Here is a 15,581-nt window from a genome sequence, read left to right as displayed (position 1 = left end):
TCTGGGAATGGCAGAAGGTTCCAAGTTCCCTCCCTGGCATTTCCAAGATCGGGCTGTGATTGATTCCTGTCTGCAACCTTGGAGAAGCCGCTGCCAGTCTTTGTAGACAAAACTGAGCTGGATGGACCTATGGTCTGATTCAGTATATGGCAGCTTCCTTTATTCCTAAAGGGATTATGAGGTTAAAATGGGGGAAGAGAACCATGTATGCTGGTCTGAGCTCCTTGGATGAATTATGGGATAGAAATTAAGATATTATCAATGCATCAGGCTTTTTTCAGTGATGATTTGATCCCAAAGTTGCTGTTTCTGGGGCCCCAATCCTGACAGGAAGCAGTGGTGTCGCAACTCCTGAGGTGCATATAGCTTTGTGCCTGAACAACCATGTTACCTTGGATATGTTGGCAGAAAAGATCCTTTTTTCAGTGAGGATCTTTGTAGCTACATTATAGCTATCCAGAATCATTACTGCAAGCATATCCGTATTCAGGTGGAACCTGCTTAAAATTATTCTAGAGCCTATTAATCCATAGTCTATTAAAGCTATTGAGTTGTTATGAGAGAAGCATTGTTAAGATTTATTCTGCATCTTTGTACACAGGTTTAATTAAATGTTTCATCCAGTGTTGTCAAATGCCTTTTTGTTTTCTATCAGTTGCAGGAGACAGAGCTGTTAGATGTCATCCTTATCAAAGATGCTAGATGTGGGAAACATGCCAGAGCTCCCAAGGTAAGAAATCCTTCAGCATACATTCCAGATGTTACTGTGATAGCTCACATAAGGTTACAGTGTCGAGTATTTGTTGCAATGAAGAAGAAAAATCTTGCCACAGGCATGCAAACACTTGTTATGCTTCCATTAAAGAACAGACCTAAAAAAACCAATTTGCTACACCAACGGAACTTCTTAATGTGACTCTGTTTAGAGTACACTTACAAAACACCAGACTTATTCATGCAAATCTGATAAGCTTGACTTAGTGGTCACAGATGATGTTGACATACTTCAGTGTTTCTATTATCTCTGTGTCAACAATTTGATATAACTGTTGAATTAACGAAACAGAAGTTGGCTTAGTATCGAGGTGGTCAATCTGTGTCTGGACTATTCTGTTTGGGTGCCACATGACTGAATGTTCTGTCGTGGGGGAGGGGGAGGGGGAGTTCCTCCTATAGAGAGAATTAGAATGTTGGGGCAGGGGGAGATTCTCTCTGATGTACTAGGTTTCTATGTACATGGCCATTTTTAAATTATTATTATTTTTTGCATGGAGTAGTATTCCATCTTAAGGGGTCCTAAATGCCCCTCTCGCCTTTGTGGGTGGTGACTTCTTTTAGCTGCTTTGACTTTGACTTTCTGGAGGGTGGCAAAATTCACTGACAGCTTTTGAGTATCAATGGCAGTATCCAGTCTGTATCAATGAGTATCAATGGCAGTATCCAATATCCAGTATCAATGGCAGAGGCAACAGGTTCCCCCACCCTGTTTTCTTTGCTGCAACATCAGGTGGTGGTGGGTCTTGTCACAGCAGCCACTATTTCCCCCTTAGAATGCCTGGGCTTAGAATTGTTCTTGAGCATTCTGTGGGAGCAGGAAATGAAGCTTCTGCTGGTGGTTACTATTGTTAAAATGCCCCAATTAAATGTTAAAATGTTAAAAGTTAAAATGTTTGGGCCATTCTGAGGGGGGAAATGATAGCTACTGGGAGGATATCTGCTGCCTATAGTGACAGAAATGTTTGTTTTTTTAATGGTAGAAGTTATTACAGCCATTCAGTAGTCTCCACCACCAACCAAATACTGTGAGGAAATTTTGCTGCCCCCAAGATAGCCTTCTGTTTCACTGGCACCAGATTCAAACTGAAAGATTCCTAAGAAATTGTGTGCTGCTCCTTATTCACTCATGTGACCCACCGTCCTGGAGTATGGTGCAGCTCTGCTGCATAGCAAGGGAAATGAGGTCTGTGTTTCCTCCCGTTGCCAATTGCTCTGACAGATGTGCCCAGTGTGTGTGCTAGTGATCCCCCTTGTGCATGATGTCATGTACAAGGGGCATGGCCATAGCCTTGGAGGGCCCTCATGAATCCTTTGGAGCTCATTCCCAGTCAGTGTTTGCTGGCTGGATGCATGTGTTTTGCTTTCCCTCCCTTGAGAGAGGGAAAGAAAGGGAAATACATACACCCAGCCAGCAAATGCTGACGGGGAATGAGCTTCCGAGGGCTTGCATGAGCCCTCCAAACTCTGGCCATGCCCCCTTGCATGCGATGTCCTGCCAAGGGGGCATGGCTAGAGCCCTAGAAGGGCCACGTGAGCCCCCTGGAGGTCATTTTTAGTGGGTGTTTGCTGGCTGGGTGTACGTCTTGTTCATTTTTTCCCTTGCGGAGAGAACGAACAAAATGCATGCCCAGCAACAAACGCAGCTGGGAAATAAGCTCCAGAGGGCTTAAGTGGCCTTTCTGGGGCTGTGGCCATAGGGAGGGCCGAGTCAGGCAGCAGCTCCTGGGCGCTGGGCAGCCCAGGCTCTTTGAACCTGTCTGCCCTATTATAGTTCCGCCCCAGTGCAGCTCAGACAAATTGGTGACAGAGAAGTCAATAAAATGCACACATGGGTGGTGCAATAGCCTTAAGCCTCTAATTCATAACTTCTTTGGAACAGACTCTGGTAAGTAGGACCGGTGTCACAAATCGGCCAGAATGGGTATGATCCCAAGGGCACTCTCCCAGTCAGCCCCTTTATGATGGTACAGTGGCCAAGTCAGCTGACAGACTTGGTTGGAGATGGAGTTCCAGTGCATCGACCTTTTGCACCAACTATCCTAATGACTACTAGGAGCATTAGGGGTAGAGGTAGCTAGTGAGGGTCTCCTTTACCTGTCCCTGCTTTCCTCTACTCTATGACCCCTGTTTTGACTCCTCAGGTACTTCCTGTAGTCAGTCAGTCCTCTTCCTTTCCTCCTAGAAAGAAGATGGAAACCTCTCTCTCTCTCCCTACCTATTCATTATGTAGCTGATAGATAGGATAGGTCTTTCCTATCTCAAATGTACTTCACCAATAAAACAATTTATTATTTATTATTATTTATTCATTATATTTTTATACTGACTGATATGTACATCTCTAGGCGGTGTACAAATTTTAATTTTAAAAATCACAGATTAAAATACATGAAACACAAAACAATATAAAACAAATTATTAAATCACAGGTTAAAATACATAAAATGCAAAACAATATAAAACAAATTATTAAAATGATTAAAATTAATTCTAATTAAAAGCTTGTGAGAACAGGAGAGTCTTGAGGGTCTTCCTGGAAACAGTTTAGTTTAGACTCTACAGTGATCTCCATGTGTGTTACTTAAATAGGTGTAACAACTAAACTCTGCACTCTTTAACTGGAGTGGTAGCTTCCTTGGTGCTTTGCTAAATAATCACAAACCCCAACAGACTCATGTGGTATTAGCTCTACCACTGGCACCTCCACCTGCTAATGGGAGTGTTCCCCAGAGGCCCCTGCTTGGGAGGCAGCCTATCAGCTATGGGGAGGGTGCAAGAAGGAGATGCTGCACAAGTTTCTAAGAAATGCATGCTACACCATACTTTCTCACAATGTCACTCTCTCATAGATCCTTGCAGGGAGAGTCCCAGTAACCTTTGGGTTCAGCTACTAATTCACCTTGTCTTTGGGCTCACTCAGACCCAAGAGCTTTTGGGAGAAAGCCAGTTGGTTGGTGGGAGGAGCAGGAATTGCCACTGAAGGACTTGGTGGTAATGGTTGCTTCTTGGGGAAGGGGAGAAGCTGTTGCTTCCCGATCCTACTTGGCACCAGCCCTGCTAGTAGGCATTGTTACCTCTCTGTCTCTGTTTGTGCCTTTGTGATAAGGGTGCCACGTCTCTTCCTAGGGCTGCAGTGAAACTGAAAAGCATGGTATACACGTGCGCACACCAGTTGTAAGCACATTTACCTTTAACTTAATCTCCTCCTAGCTCTCTTGGTTGAATTTGGCATTGCTAAGTTTCCTTAGAGTTACAGTTAAATAAAGTTAAATGAACAAAAGAGGTTTTTGAAGAAACATTCTCTTGTTACTAGTGGTTCATAGAGAAGCTTCACCTGGGGCCTGGGGCAGGAAAAGACCTAAAACAATGGTATCCTGATAAAATAAATAAGATATGAGAAAGAAATGTAGCTTCTCTGGGATAGCAGCATCACCAGGGAGTTTTTCTTTGATACTTCAGGGCTATATGAACAGCTTCTTCATAGAAGGATCAGAGCAGAGTGAGGCATTCCATCCCACCCAGACTTCCCTCAAACATCACCAGGCTTTGTTTTCCTCCTTCACCAGATAGTGCTGCAGAAAATCTTCCCTTGGGACAAATTTTCTTCCTAAGGAATCAGGATTTGTTCCCTCCAACTATATGTTTGTTTTCACATACGCTCAATGTATACTTGTAATAATAATCCTGAGATGCTCAGTTAAGTATCTCAGAAGAGAGAAGCATATAAACTTCATCTCATTGGTTGCTAAAAAGCATATCTTATTGAACTTTGTTGATGTCCTGGCAATGACCACATGTACACAGTACTAATTGGCCTGAGTAGCTGCACCATGAGCTGAATCAGAAGTGGAATATTAATTATGAACTTTCCCTTGATAGGAAACTGCTCCCAGTAGCATGGATCATTGATGATTTCCCAAGTGCTGCTGAAATTAGTTGTATTCCCTGCATCTGTAAATTGAATTAAAAGCTTTGAACTAAATATGCCTTTTAGACAATAGTTTTTCTGCGTTTTTAGCTTTGCATTAATGTTCATAAGTATGCAAAAGAGATCCTTAGTGGCACTTGTGAAAAATCCCCAGATTTCACGGACTGTGCTTTATGTAAGCCAAGTCGCCATCCTTGGCCTTCCTCATATAAATAAGGCAGCTCTCGTGTGCAGGTGCCATGTGCCTGAATATATCATTTGACTAAGTAATTTGCTTCCTCTCAACTATTTTAAGTCTCTTTCTGAGGGCCTCTTTGAGTGCCAGAAGCTCTCTAGAAAGCTAGATTGTAATTGAAAACCCACAGTAGTCGTTTATAACGTGCACATAAATATCAAATTAGTTCTTCCCTGATTATTGACTTTATAATGAATAGAAAGAGAACACTAACAATGGAAGGAACATTATTTTTAAAAGCTGCTCCTTTTTTTGGAGAGAGGGCGAAAAGTGTTTCTGCATCAAAAATGTTCTTCGGTAAGATGCTTGTATAGCTATTTGCTCAGTGGGTTTTGTTTTATTAAGTTGTATAAAAGCCTTTTTTGTTGTACTCTCCCAGTCAGTGGCAAGCAGCTTTAACTGTAGGGCACTTAAAAAGAGCCTTTTTCTGTGTGGTTATGCCATGCCTCACCTATGTGTGTTACCTTGTTGCTTGAAATCAGTTTCTTTGGGGAGAATGGAAAAACAGCTGTTCTGTACCTTCATGGCAGTGTCTTCTGTGCATTTTGAAATCCGTTACATGTTGCACATAACTTGATTAATCTTGCAGTGATCTGTTAGCTCAGCGTGATGATATTCTAAGTCCCCATCCTTGCCCCCACCCCTACTGCGTATACCTGGAGTTTGCCCTCAGAACACGGATGTGCTGCTGCTTCTCTCCCCACCACCCCGAAATTTCTCAACACCAACCTCTTCTGTGATATCTCAGTACCACCCTTTTGTCCTCACACTGACTGTAGGTCGGGGTGTGTGTGTGTGTGTGTGTGTGTGTGTGTGTGTGTGGTCGAATTTGAATATCTATTTGTCCCTCTTAGGTTTCACTTCTGTATTAATCTTCGATTGCATGCTTTGTGGGGCAGAGATCTCATCTTGTCGACTGATTAAGCAAAGCACCACATGCAATAATGGCACTAAATAATGTCCCCTTACAAGGAGTGCAGAATATTTATCTTGAGTCTGGGTCCTTCCATACATACCCTGTACTGCAGGAAGGCTCTAAAAGGTTTTTCTAAAGCTATTTCAGGGTGAAAAGACAAATCTATATTGTTATTGTTGAATTTCAGTTGTGAGTGTGTTGGTTACAATTGGTTACAATGCATAATATCTTAGTTTTCTATTAGAAAAACCAGATAAGGCGCATTTAAAACAAAGCAGTCATGGGATGCTCTGGCATCCTCTTAGGAAGCCTTCCCAAGGCCTCTGTGCCTTTGGGGCTTAGCCAGTTGTGAGAGGAATTGCAGTTGATGGATGTCTGTGAGAGACAAGGAATAGGGACAACTTGTGTTGCTCTTTTCAGCACGTCATGGAGACATTTTCCTATGTGAATATCAGGGCTGGGGAAATAGTGTGGACATCCTGGAGGAGCCATTGATAAATATTTTGGGCTCCAGTTGTTTACCCATAGTGTTAACAACTTAGGTGCATCCCTTTTAGAGTCTTGCACAATGTTTACCACTAGTGAGTAAAAAGTAATAGGTTTCCCAGTATAATAGCCAAAAGTAAGTCCCCCAAAGTAATAGCCAATTTGATATAAGATTAATTGCAGAGGGCTCAAAAATCTCACTCACTTTCTAGAAGAGAAAAACAACGCAAAAAGTACTTAATCATGTGATTCCTCTTCTAAAAAGAATTGCTTTGTGATCAAGAGTATCAGTTTTGGTGTATTTTCCTCCTCCTTGTCTCCCTCCTATTTTATCTCATTCCTCACCCTTGATTTCAACTTTCCAGTCATCATTTCTTGTTTCTTTTTGTTGTTTTCTCCATTTCCTTTCTAGCATTACTTGTACCTTCTTATGCTTTTCCCCTCCCCGCCCCCACACTAGCTACAAGGCTGCCTGCCTTGTCTTAGTCTCAACTGTCAGGAGATGCAAAAAGAGACAGAAAAGGACATCTTGGAATTTGAAGTACTTATTGTACTGGTTGCTTGGAACACTGAAAGAACTGCTGTGGCTGGCAGTAAGAGAGCGTTGCTTGATGAATGACAGAAATCAAGGGTATGTGGGTTCCCCCCCCAAATGAGAAGGAATTGGGAAGGAGTGTAAGGCATCTGGGGGATTGAATTGGGGAATCTGGCATCGGGGCATAGTGCCTTATTCTCTATGTCACTAGGCAGGCTCTTAGAGCAAGCTCTTGGCATAGTGTTTATTGCATTACAGCTCTACCCAGGTGATGGCCAGAGAAGTTACGACCGGCCAGGTGGGAGGGGGGGCGGCTTGGTTGGCTCTTTCTAATGGTTGCTTCAGGCTTAGTTGGATCAACTTGTTGCTGAAATAACCAGGCAGACTGCTGTGCTTTCCCTCACTACCTTTCCTCTTCTCTTGGACTGCTGCCTATTTGGACCTGACCATCTGTGAACTTGACTAAGTACCTGCCTCCAGTCCCTGGGATCTTGTTGGCTGCTCTGGATCTTGATTTCAGACTGACCTTAACTATGTATTTGACCCTCACCTTCTCATGACTGCTTGAAGGTCTAAACCTGCAAGGCCCTGAACAAGAGAAAAGGAGGGTATTGAAGTCCCCCCCCCCCCGCCACCCTGGCCTCATCCTGCTCACATCTGAGCAGCCTATTGCTCGGTTTTAAAGATGCCAGTCATTACTGGGTTTTAGTAGCTTATCCTTGGAGTAGTTTGGAAATTGCCAGCATATATAAACTGTCTGCACAGTTTAGCTGGAGAACTGGCACACATCTCTATGAAAATGAATCCAGAGCCTGTCATATATATGTTTTTTACAGATAGCATGGTCTCTGCAAAAAGCCTTGAATTGTTTGTGAAATGGAACCTCTGCCCAAGCCCGGACAATGGCACCCTGAAAGACAGAGACTAAGAAAATTCAGGATTTGAAAAGAGAGGAGGGAAAATTCTCACTGGGGCTGTAAATCTGTGTCTGGGCTGTACCGCTTTAGACTGCAGGTGTGAGAATCACATGATTCAACACTACTCTCTTTGTATTTATTTATTTCATTGTTTGTTTGTTTGTTTTATTACATTTATATCCTGATCTACCTCTGAGGAGCTCAAAGAGATGTACATGGTTATTTTTATCCTCACAACAACCCTGTGAGGTAGGTTAGGCTGAGAGATACATGACTGTCCCAGAGTCACCCAGTGAGTTTCATGGTTGAATGGGGATTTGAACTTGGGTCTTCCCAGTCCTAGTCCAACACTAACCACTATGCTTTAATATTAATATCAATATCAGTATCAAATATTAATTAATATTAATTAATAATATTGGTTAATAATGATGCATATTATTAATGCATAATATCAGTTCATTAATATACTAAAGGTAAAGTGTGTCATCAAGTTGGTGTCGACTCCTGGCGACCACAAAGCCCTGTAGTTGTCTTTGGTGGAATACAGTTCCACCAAATACAGTGGTTTACCATTGCCATCTCCCACGCAGTATAAGATGATGCCTTTCAGCATCTTTCCTATTTGCTTCTGCCTGATAGAGGTGTTTCTGGGAAACATACCAGTGGGGGTTTGAACTGGCAGCCTCTGGCTTACTTATCAAGCCATTTCCCTGCTGTGCCTGTCAATCCCAAAATGGCTTAGCATGGTTCACATAAAACATAAAATAAAAGTAGTTGAAATATTACTATAAAACTCATTTTAAAAATGATTTTAAACCTGTTAAATATTAAGATGGGTCTTTAGGGCTCTCTTGAAGGCCTTCAAAGACTGCAAGCCTCTTATATTCACGGTGAGCGCATTGTACAACCTAGGGGTGTCAGCTGAGAGAGCCCAGTCTCAGGTTGCCACCAGATGAACTCGTATCACCCAAAGACGAATCTCTCTGATGATCTTAATGAGCAGTGTGGAGCTTGCAGGGAAATAAATTATCTCAGGTAATCTGGGCCTAAGCCATTAAGGGCTTTAAAGGTGATAACTAGCATCTGGAAACATACTGGCAGCTAGTGCAACTTTTTAAGAACAGTTATGATATGGGCTCTCCGAGTTACCCTGGAGACCAATCTGACTGCCTCATTTTGAACCAACTGAGGTTTCTGAACTACTTACAAAGTACGTATGTGGATTTCTTCCACATAGAAATATTAGCACATTGGAGAGAAGGGTTCCAGTCTTGACATGTAAAATTTTAGGGCAGAATGTTTGTGTGTGTGGCGGAGTGCTCAGTCTTGTGAGCTTCCACTTGCAGTCTGAAGTGGAACAGACCAGATGCATAGTTACCATCTTAATGAGAAGAACTAGGCCATAACCATTCAGAATAGGCAATTGTACAGACTTTGCTAATGTTGAGGTTTTAGTTAAAGGAACAAATTGTTGGCTTATATTGACATACAGGAAACCTTAACAAAAGAAGCTGCCCATAAGTTGTGTGGCCTCTTTAACGCAGATTGTTAAGCAGTCATTTTAGCAGATTATAATTTCTTTCCTTTTTTTTTTTTTTTTGGTCTCCATGTGAATTTCCACCCTCCACCTCCCCCCAAGCTTTTTGCATGTACAGCATATTTCTGGGGTTTGTTCCTGCATTATGTGGAGCAGAACTGATCCAACAGTGAAATATATTGGAGGGAAAAAAGATTTTACGAGACAGTGCTACGAACATCTGATCTTGTAAAAATGTCGTTCATGGCTGGGTTTCCAAATTGGTTTTAAGTAGTTCTATAAGAAATTGTGTTGGCCAAATGTCAGGTTACTGTGAATGTTGTAACATTTGATTTTCTAAAAGGTTTTGCTCCTCCTGCAATTATGTGATAAGTGGAAATCTCAGCTGCTTTCAAAAACAGAATTAGATTTCTGGTTTTTGAATCTCTAAGGCAAAAGCTGAGAAGGATGAACCATAAATTAAGTTGAGGAAATAAACTGAAAAAAGCTTAAATGCTTTCTTATAAAAATATCATTCATTCTAGCCACTGACTTTTTTTAAAAAACCCTTTCGGTATTGATTATTTGTTTTCACGTGTCCCATATATTAAAATTGGTTCACCATCAGTTGTTACATTAAATCAGTCTATAACTTTTGCTGGGGCTTTCCCCCCCTCTCTTAGAAATAGTCCATCTGTGTGTCACAAACTATATGAGCAGTCCCTAGTGGGTTGACTTCCGAAGTGCTTCTACAGATGTGTGCAGAACTCCTGCTGGGGTTCTGAATGTGGCATTTGGTTGTAATTTTCTATTTATAATTTTTGTAAGTTTTCCTGTTTTTCATATAATATGAACAATACAAGTAAGGCCAGGGGCGTAACAAGGCTGGAGTGGGCCCAGAGACAAAATTTTAAAATGGGCCCCTCACTGATACACACACACACACTTCACAATATATAGTCATGTGACTTGCCTCTGGGGGGCCCCTCGAGGCTTGGGGGCCCCCAGGCAACCGCCTCCCCTTGCCTAATGGTAGTTACGCCGCTGAGTAAGGCAGAACAAGATAAAAGGGGGAAAGCAAAAGAGGAGGGTCAAAGCAAGTTATTCATAAAGGAGTCATGCACAGAATAAATCAAGGAGGAACATGGATCCAGTTCATAACATCAGGACATTGTGCAAACGTGTCTGTGTATGCTTTCCAAATATCAGTGTAAGTGCCCCGTTTCTGAAGCTGAAGTATTAATTCAAATAATGCCAGAGCAGATAAATCATCAGTCCCTTGGTGACGCAACATGCAGTTTTTGTTCAAGTTCTGCAAAACAATATGTTTGACCACTGCTAAGGCCCTTGATATATCTTGCCTGTGCCTGAAACAAGTCTTGTATCTTGTATTGTGGGGAGCTCAGTAGTGGTCCTTAAGGTGCATGGCTTGACATCATGTTGCAGTTTCTTTGGGCATAACTTTGTTGGACACACTTGCCCTCCCCACCTTAGGAAGCTGAAAATTAGGGATGTGGGAAGCCTGTCCCTTTTACTTTCCGCCTTGCTGCCTCATGCTTCTGGATATCCACAGAAGCTTGTCTGGGTGTCATAGGTAATTCCTGGTTTTAGTAATTGTGGGCATAAATCAGATGCACATTCAAATGGAGGTACTATCCATTGCTTTTAATGGAGGATGCATATTCAGATGCAAATACCATCCAGATGAGCATCTGACTTGCTGGGCTATACATTCAGGTGTACATCTGGATACACATCTCCATTCTTATTGAGGCACAGTGTGTGCATCAATCTCATTGCTTTCCTATGATAAAAAATAAATCTGACTAAAGGTGAGTTAGGGATAATGGTTGGTGCTAGTAGAACTGCAATATCAATATCAACTCAAACCTGATGGATTCTGCATCTCTAATTAAAAATAATCCTTAAAGATAACTGAAATTCAGTACTGACCCCAAGGGTCAACACACAAATATCAGAGCCCTTTAGTAACAATAAATGTTACAGCTGCTAATGCAGGTGTGCAGCTGTTCTGACCAGTGACAAAAACTATTTGTGTAGCTGTGCAGCTGCTGGATCATGAAGTATCACAGCTCCTACCTGCTGTGTGTGGTGGGGAAGTGGGCATGTCTGTGTGGCAAGGCAAAGCTGTGGATAACGACCTAAAGCTTTAACATTTAAAAACTAGAAATGATAGGGCAAATGGAAACTCAAATTAACATGGATGCTTAACATTCTGATGTTTCACACAACAGTTACTATGGAAACTAGATTCTTTATATAGCTCTGAGGATTTTGCTAACAAGCTGAAATAGCTTTAGTTGGGAGTAGGGCACATTCCCCATGGTGAACATTCATTTTAAATGTGATGTGCATTGGATTATTTCTGCTCACTAGACATACATATTTCAACAGGAAGGTTTTGGTTGTTTTTTTTAACGTAACACATGTATTTCTCAAGATGATGCTCCTCCCCATATATAAAATAGAAGACAATGAAAAACAAATACTTCCTTTGCAAACATTCTGAAAGGACAAGGCGCAAGTGTATTAGTTCAAAGTGTGTCTACAGCCATAAATATAGCAATAAGAGGCCATTGTCTGATTTGGCCACTAGGCTCAGAACTATGGTTTGGGGAATCACCGCAGTTTCCCCAAAAATCTAATTTTTGAATAACTGGGAGAATAAATTAGGCAGGAAACAAGCCTTGTAGCTTCATGACCGCCCAGATGTTAGGTTACAGACCATTTTAAGAGGTGGACCATCAGACATTATTTTTGGATATGACTACAGAGTCATGGCTTTCCAAGCTCCTTGACTTGGTGTGGACCAAACTCCGTTTCCAGCATTTGGGGGGATGAAGTCTTCACATGGAAAGGGATTGGGGAATAGGTAAACTAAAGTTGTGCCCTCAAGTCGGTGTCAACTCCTGGTGACCACAGAGCCCTGTGGTTTTCTTTGGTAGAATACAGGAGGGGTTTACCATTGCCTCCTTCCACATAGTGTGAGATGATGCATTTCAGCAACTTCTTATATCACTGCTGCCTGATATAGGTGTTTCCCATAGTCTGGGAAACATACCAGTGGGGATTCGAACCAGCAACCTCTTGCTCACTAGGCAAGTCATTTCCCTTCCGCACCATTAGGTGGGTTGGGAAATAGGTAGAAGACCTTAAAGCAATAGAAGATGTTAAAGAAGTGTTAAAAACAATTTTAAAAATAAATGCTAATAGTCCACCCACCTCTCCCTTCCTTCAAATCCCTACTCAAAATCCAATTATTCTGTGAAATATTTGGCATAATTCCTTAATTTTCATCCTCTGCTATTGAAACATAGATTAAGTATAAATGAGTAGAATGCCTGTTCTTCTCTTGTCTTCTCCCTCCTCTGTCTTGCTCTGCCTCCCCCAAGTGATGAATTTTATATTGCAAGCTCTTGGGACCTGTTACCTTATTACTCCTTGTTAGGACGCATAGGGCTAGACTCTCGTGCAGAGGCGTATCTAGGGAAAATAGCGCCTAGGGCAAGCACTGAAATTGCGCCCCTATCCAAACAGGAATGATGGGACTTGTAGTCAACAATGTCTGGAAATCCCTGTTAAAATGAACACTTTACCATCTAGACATGGTTGTTGATCAAAACCTGAAAACATGAGCCATCTCTGTTAAAGATGCAGAACAACAGTCAGGAGTTATGTGAGGATTCCAAGTGTCATTTTCTCTGTCTCATCTCATGCTTTTTAAAAAACATGACTTTGTCCTAGAGGATCACCTGCCCAAATAGCCACTAGCAAAATAGGGGAAGAAGAAGGTGGCTGGGTGGGTGGTGGGTCTGTAAACCAGTGAATGATTCCTGCCAGCCTTTGTCTTATGATGACTGTTGGCTCATGATGGGGTATATGTGCATTCACCACTCTAGTGCTTACTTTGACACCAGGAGGGAGGAAGATACATTAGTTTGCCACACACTGGACTTTGCTACAGGAGCAGACAGCCAAGTTCTGCCAGGGCCCAAACCAGCCCCTACTAGACTAAGAAATCATTGTAATTTGCCCCTTCCTGTCACAAGCAGTGTGCTGTTCTTTTATTATTGACTCAGATATCTCGTGGATGGAAAATTCAGGGTCAATTTACAAGAGACACATTTTCTACATGGAAGTTTCTTCTGTGCAGGTGTTGTGCAGAAACCCATGTGTAGTGACCGCCAGGGGCATAGCAAGGTTGGAATGGGCCAAGATGAGATTTTAAAATGGGCCCCCAGCCCCCCAAAGTCCAGGGCCTCCACACATCCCAGGCCCCCAAGGATTTAAGTCTGATAGTTCAAAACAAGTATGCTGCCTGGAAAAACATTTCACTGAATAGACACACACACACACTTCACAATATATAGTGATATACATTGAGTACTATATATTTGTGCTATTTTTAATGCCTAGAACACACTAGAAACACTAATTAATAAAATGGCCCCCTCGCTGCAGATTAGCAAAGGAGACTCTCAACCATGCAGTGTGAGCATCTGTATGTTTTCTCAGAATTCTGAACAAATTCAGTAAAGTTTGATTCCAGGAGGTTTTTCACATGAGGCTTTTAAAGGCCTTTAATACACGTCTCCTCTGGAATGGATGTGTTGCATTCACATGTTGGCCAGATTTACCCTGAAATCCCTGCGAGTTATTGGGGAGCAGTTCACACACAAGAAAAATAAAATAAAATAAAAGCACCACACATGCTTCACAGTTCTCACTCAGACCTTCTGGGTTGCAAAACAACTTGAGCATAAGTGCATTTATGAATGAATGAATAAATAAGTAAATAAATAAATATAATATTGTTCCAGAAGTTTTTGTAATGTTCTTCCATGAAAACCAGCCACTTATAGGCCTTTTAAGATAGTTTTTGTTTTTAAAGCCAGCAAATTTTCCACTCTGTTTTAAATTAACTTCTCAGTCTCCCCCCACCCCCCATATCAAAGCCCTATGGCAAGCAGATCCCTATATATGGGTGGCGGGGGGTAACCACCAAAAGGAATTCACATTCTACTTGGCAAAAGCTGTGCTGGAAGGTCTGGGCAGAGGGTCTTCTGCAGAGAACTCTGCCTGCCTCCTTCCTGGCTTGCTTGGGGCCTGCTGAGTTCAGGCTTCAGGGAGGCCTACACTGAGGCCTTTCTGTAAGCCCCGCCCACCCGCCAATCAGCTGAGAGGTGGGGAGAGAAGAGCTCTGCAGTGCAGTTTGCAGGCTGATTCTAGGCTGGAGGCAAGGCAAGCAGGATGGCAAGTGGCTGAGGGGCCTTGGGGCTAGGCAGGTGGGCAATAGGGTGGCGGTGGCTGGCACTGGCATGCCCCCCTCAGTGGCGCCTAGGGCATGTGCCCTCGCTGCCCCCCCCCATTACGCCCATGCTCTTGTGTCCTGCAAGGGATCCTTGGACCAAAGGTTAACCTGTACATAGGTGCAGCAGTGATATAAATGGGGTAGATAGAGGCTTTCAATGTGAAACATGTAACATTTATTAGAATGCAATTAAAGTATACAATCTGATTAGGGAATTAAAATAAATAATTTACTGTACATGGGTAAGTTTGGTAGATTGGACTCGCTTGTGAGAAAACAATTCTCACAAGCGAATCCCATCTGCCAAACTTACCCACATAAATCATTTATTTTAATTCCCTAATCAGATTGTATATTTAAATTTTTTAAATTTTTTAAATTAATTTTTTAGATTTTGCTTTAACTCAGCAAAGCAATGTGTTCAAATAGTGTGATTGAAATGAATGAGATAAAACCACCGAGTTCTGGGAGGTGCAGCTTCTAGAGAATCTGCTTAGCACCTGGAATGATTGACAATTTTGTAAAGCTACTTGGGAATAGACCCTGGAAAAGGTGGTTATAAAAAGGAAGGGAGAAGGGAAACCTGTGGAAGAGGGTGGCATGATTGACAATTTTGTAAAGCTACTTGGGACTAGACCCTGGAAAAGGCAGTTATAAAAAGGAAGGGAGAAGGGAAACCTGTGGAAGAGGGTGTCAAGGAAAGAGCCTTGCCTTAGAGAAAAGGAGCTAGATTTGGAAATGGGGTTCCTATATTTAGCAACCAGGGGGAGGGTATACCTTTCCTATCTGTGTGGCTTTCCTAGCCTGGAACAAAAAGGTTGGAAATTCGCTTGGTGAGGGAAACTCCAACTGGGTAGCTGGACTGAAGTTTGTGATGGGTCAGGAACCCAAGTAGTGAAAGCTCTTCAGAAGTCAAGCAAGACACATCCACAGAAT

General features: G+C 42.2%; 1 protein-coding gene and 1 long non-coding RNA gene across 24 annotated transcripts in view; one reads left to right on the top strand and one right to left on the bottom strand.

Annotated features, from left to right (window-relative positions):
- The window catches only part of PLCB1 (phospholipase C beta 1), an 807,198-nt gene that overhangs the window by 260,907 nt on the left and 530,710 nt on the right, over window positions 1–15,581 (top strand). For all 23 annotated transcript variants that reach the window (XR_008313428.1, XM_053284740.1, XM_053284741.1 and 20 more), the window contains one exon: window positions 656–730. Coding sequence is in view for 14 of the 23 variants with exons in the window: in XM_053284740.1 (XP_053140715.1) it covers window positions 656–730 (75 nt within the window). In the remaining 9 variants the exon portion in view is untranslated. The remainder of the gene's footprint in view (window positions 1–655; window positions 731–15,581) is intronic.
- Window positions 1–15,581, bottom strand: part of LOC128340062 (uncharacterized) — a 173,083-nt gene that overhangs the window by 97,297 nt on the left and 60,205 nt on the right. The window lies entirely within an intron of this gene.

The sequence above is a fragment of the Hemicordylus capensis genome, chromosome 1 (genome assembly GCF_027244095.1).
Source record: "Hemicordylus capensis ecotype Gifberg chromosome 1, rHemCap1.1.pri, whole genome shotgun sequence".
NCBI lineage: Eukaryota > Metazoa > Chordata > Lepidosauria > Squamata > Cordylidae > Hemicordylus > Hemicordylus capensis.
The sequence above is the reverse complement of the archived record's forward strand: the minus strand, read 5'-3'. Positions and strand labels throughout refer to the sequence as shown.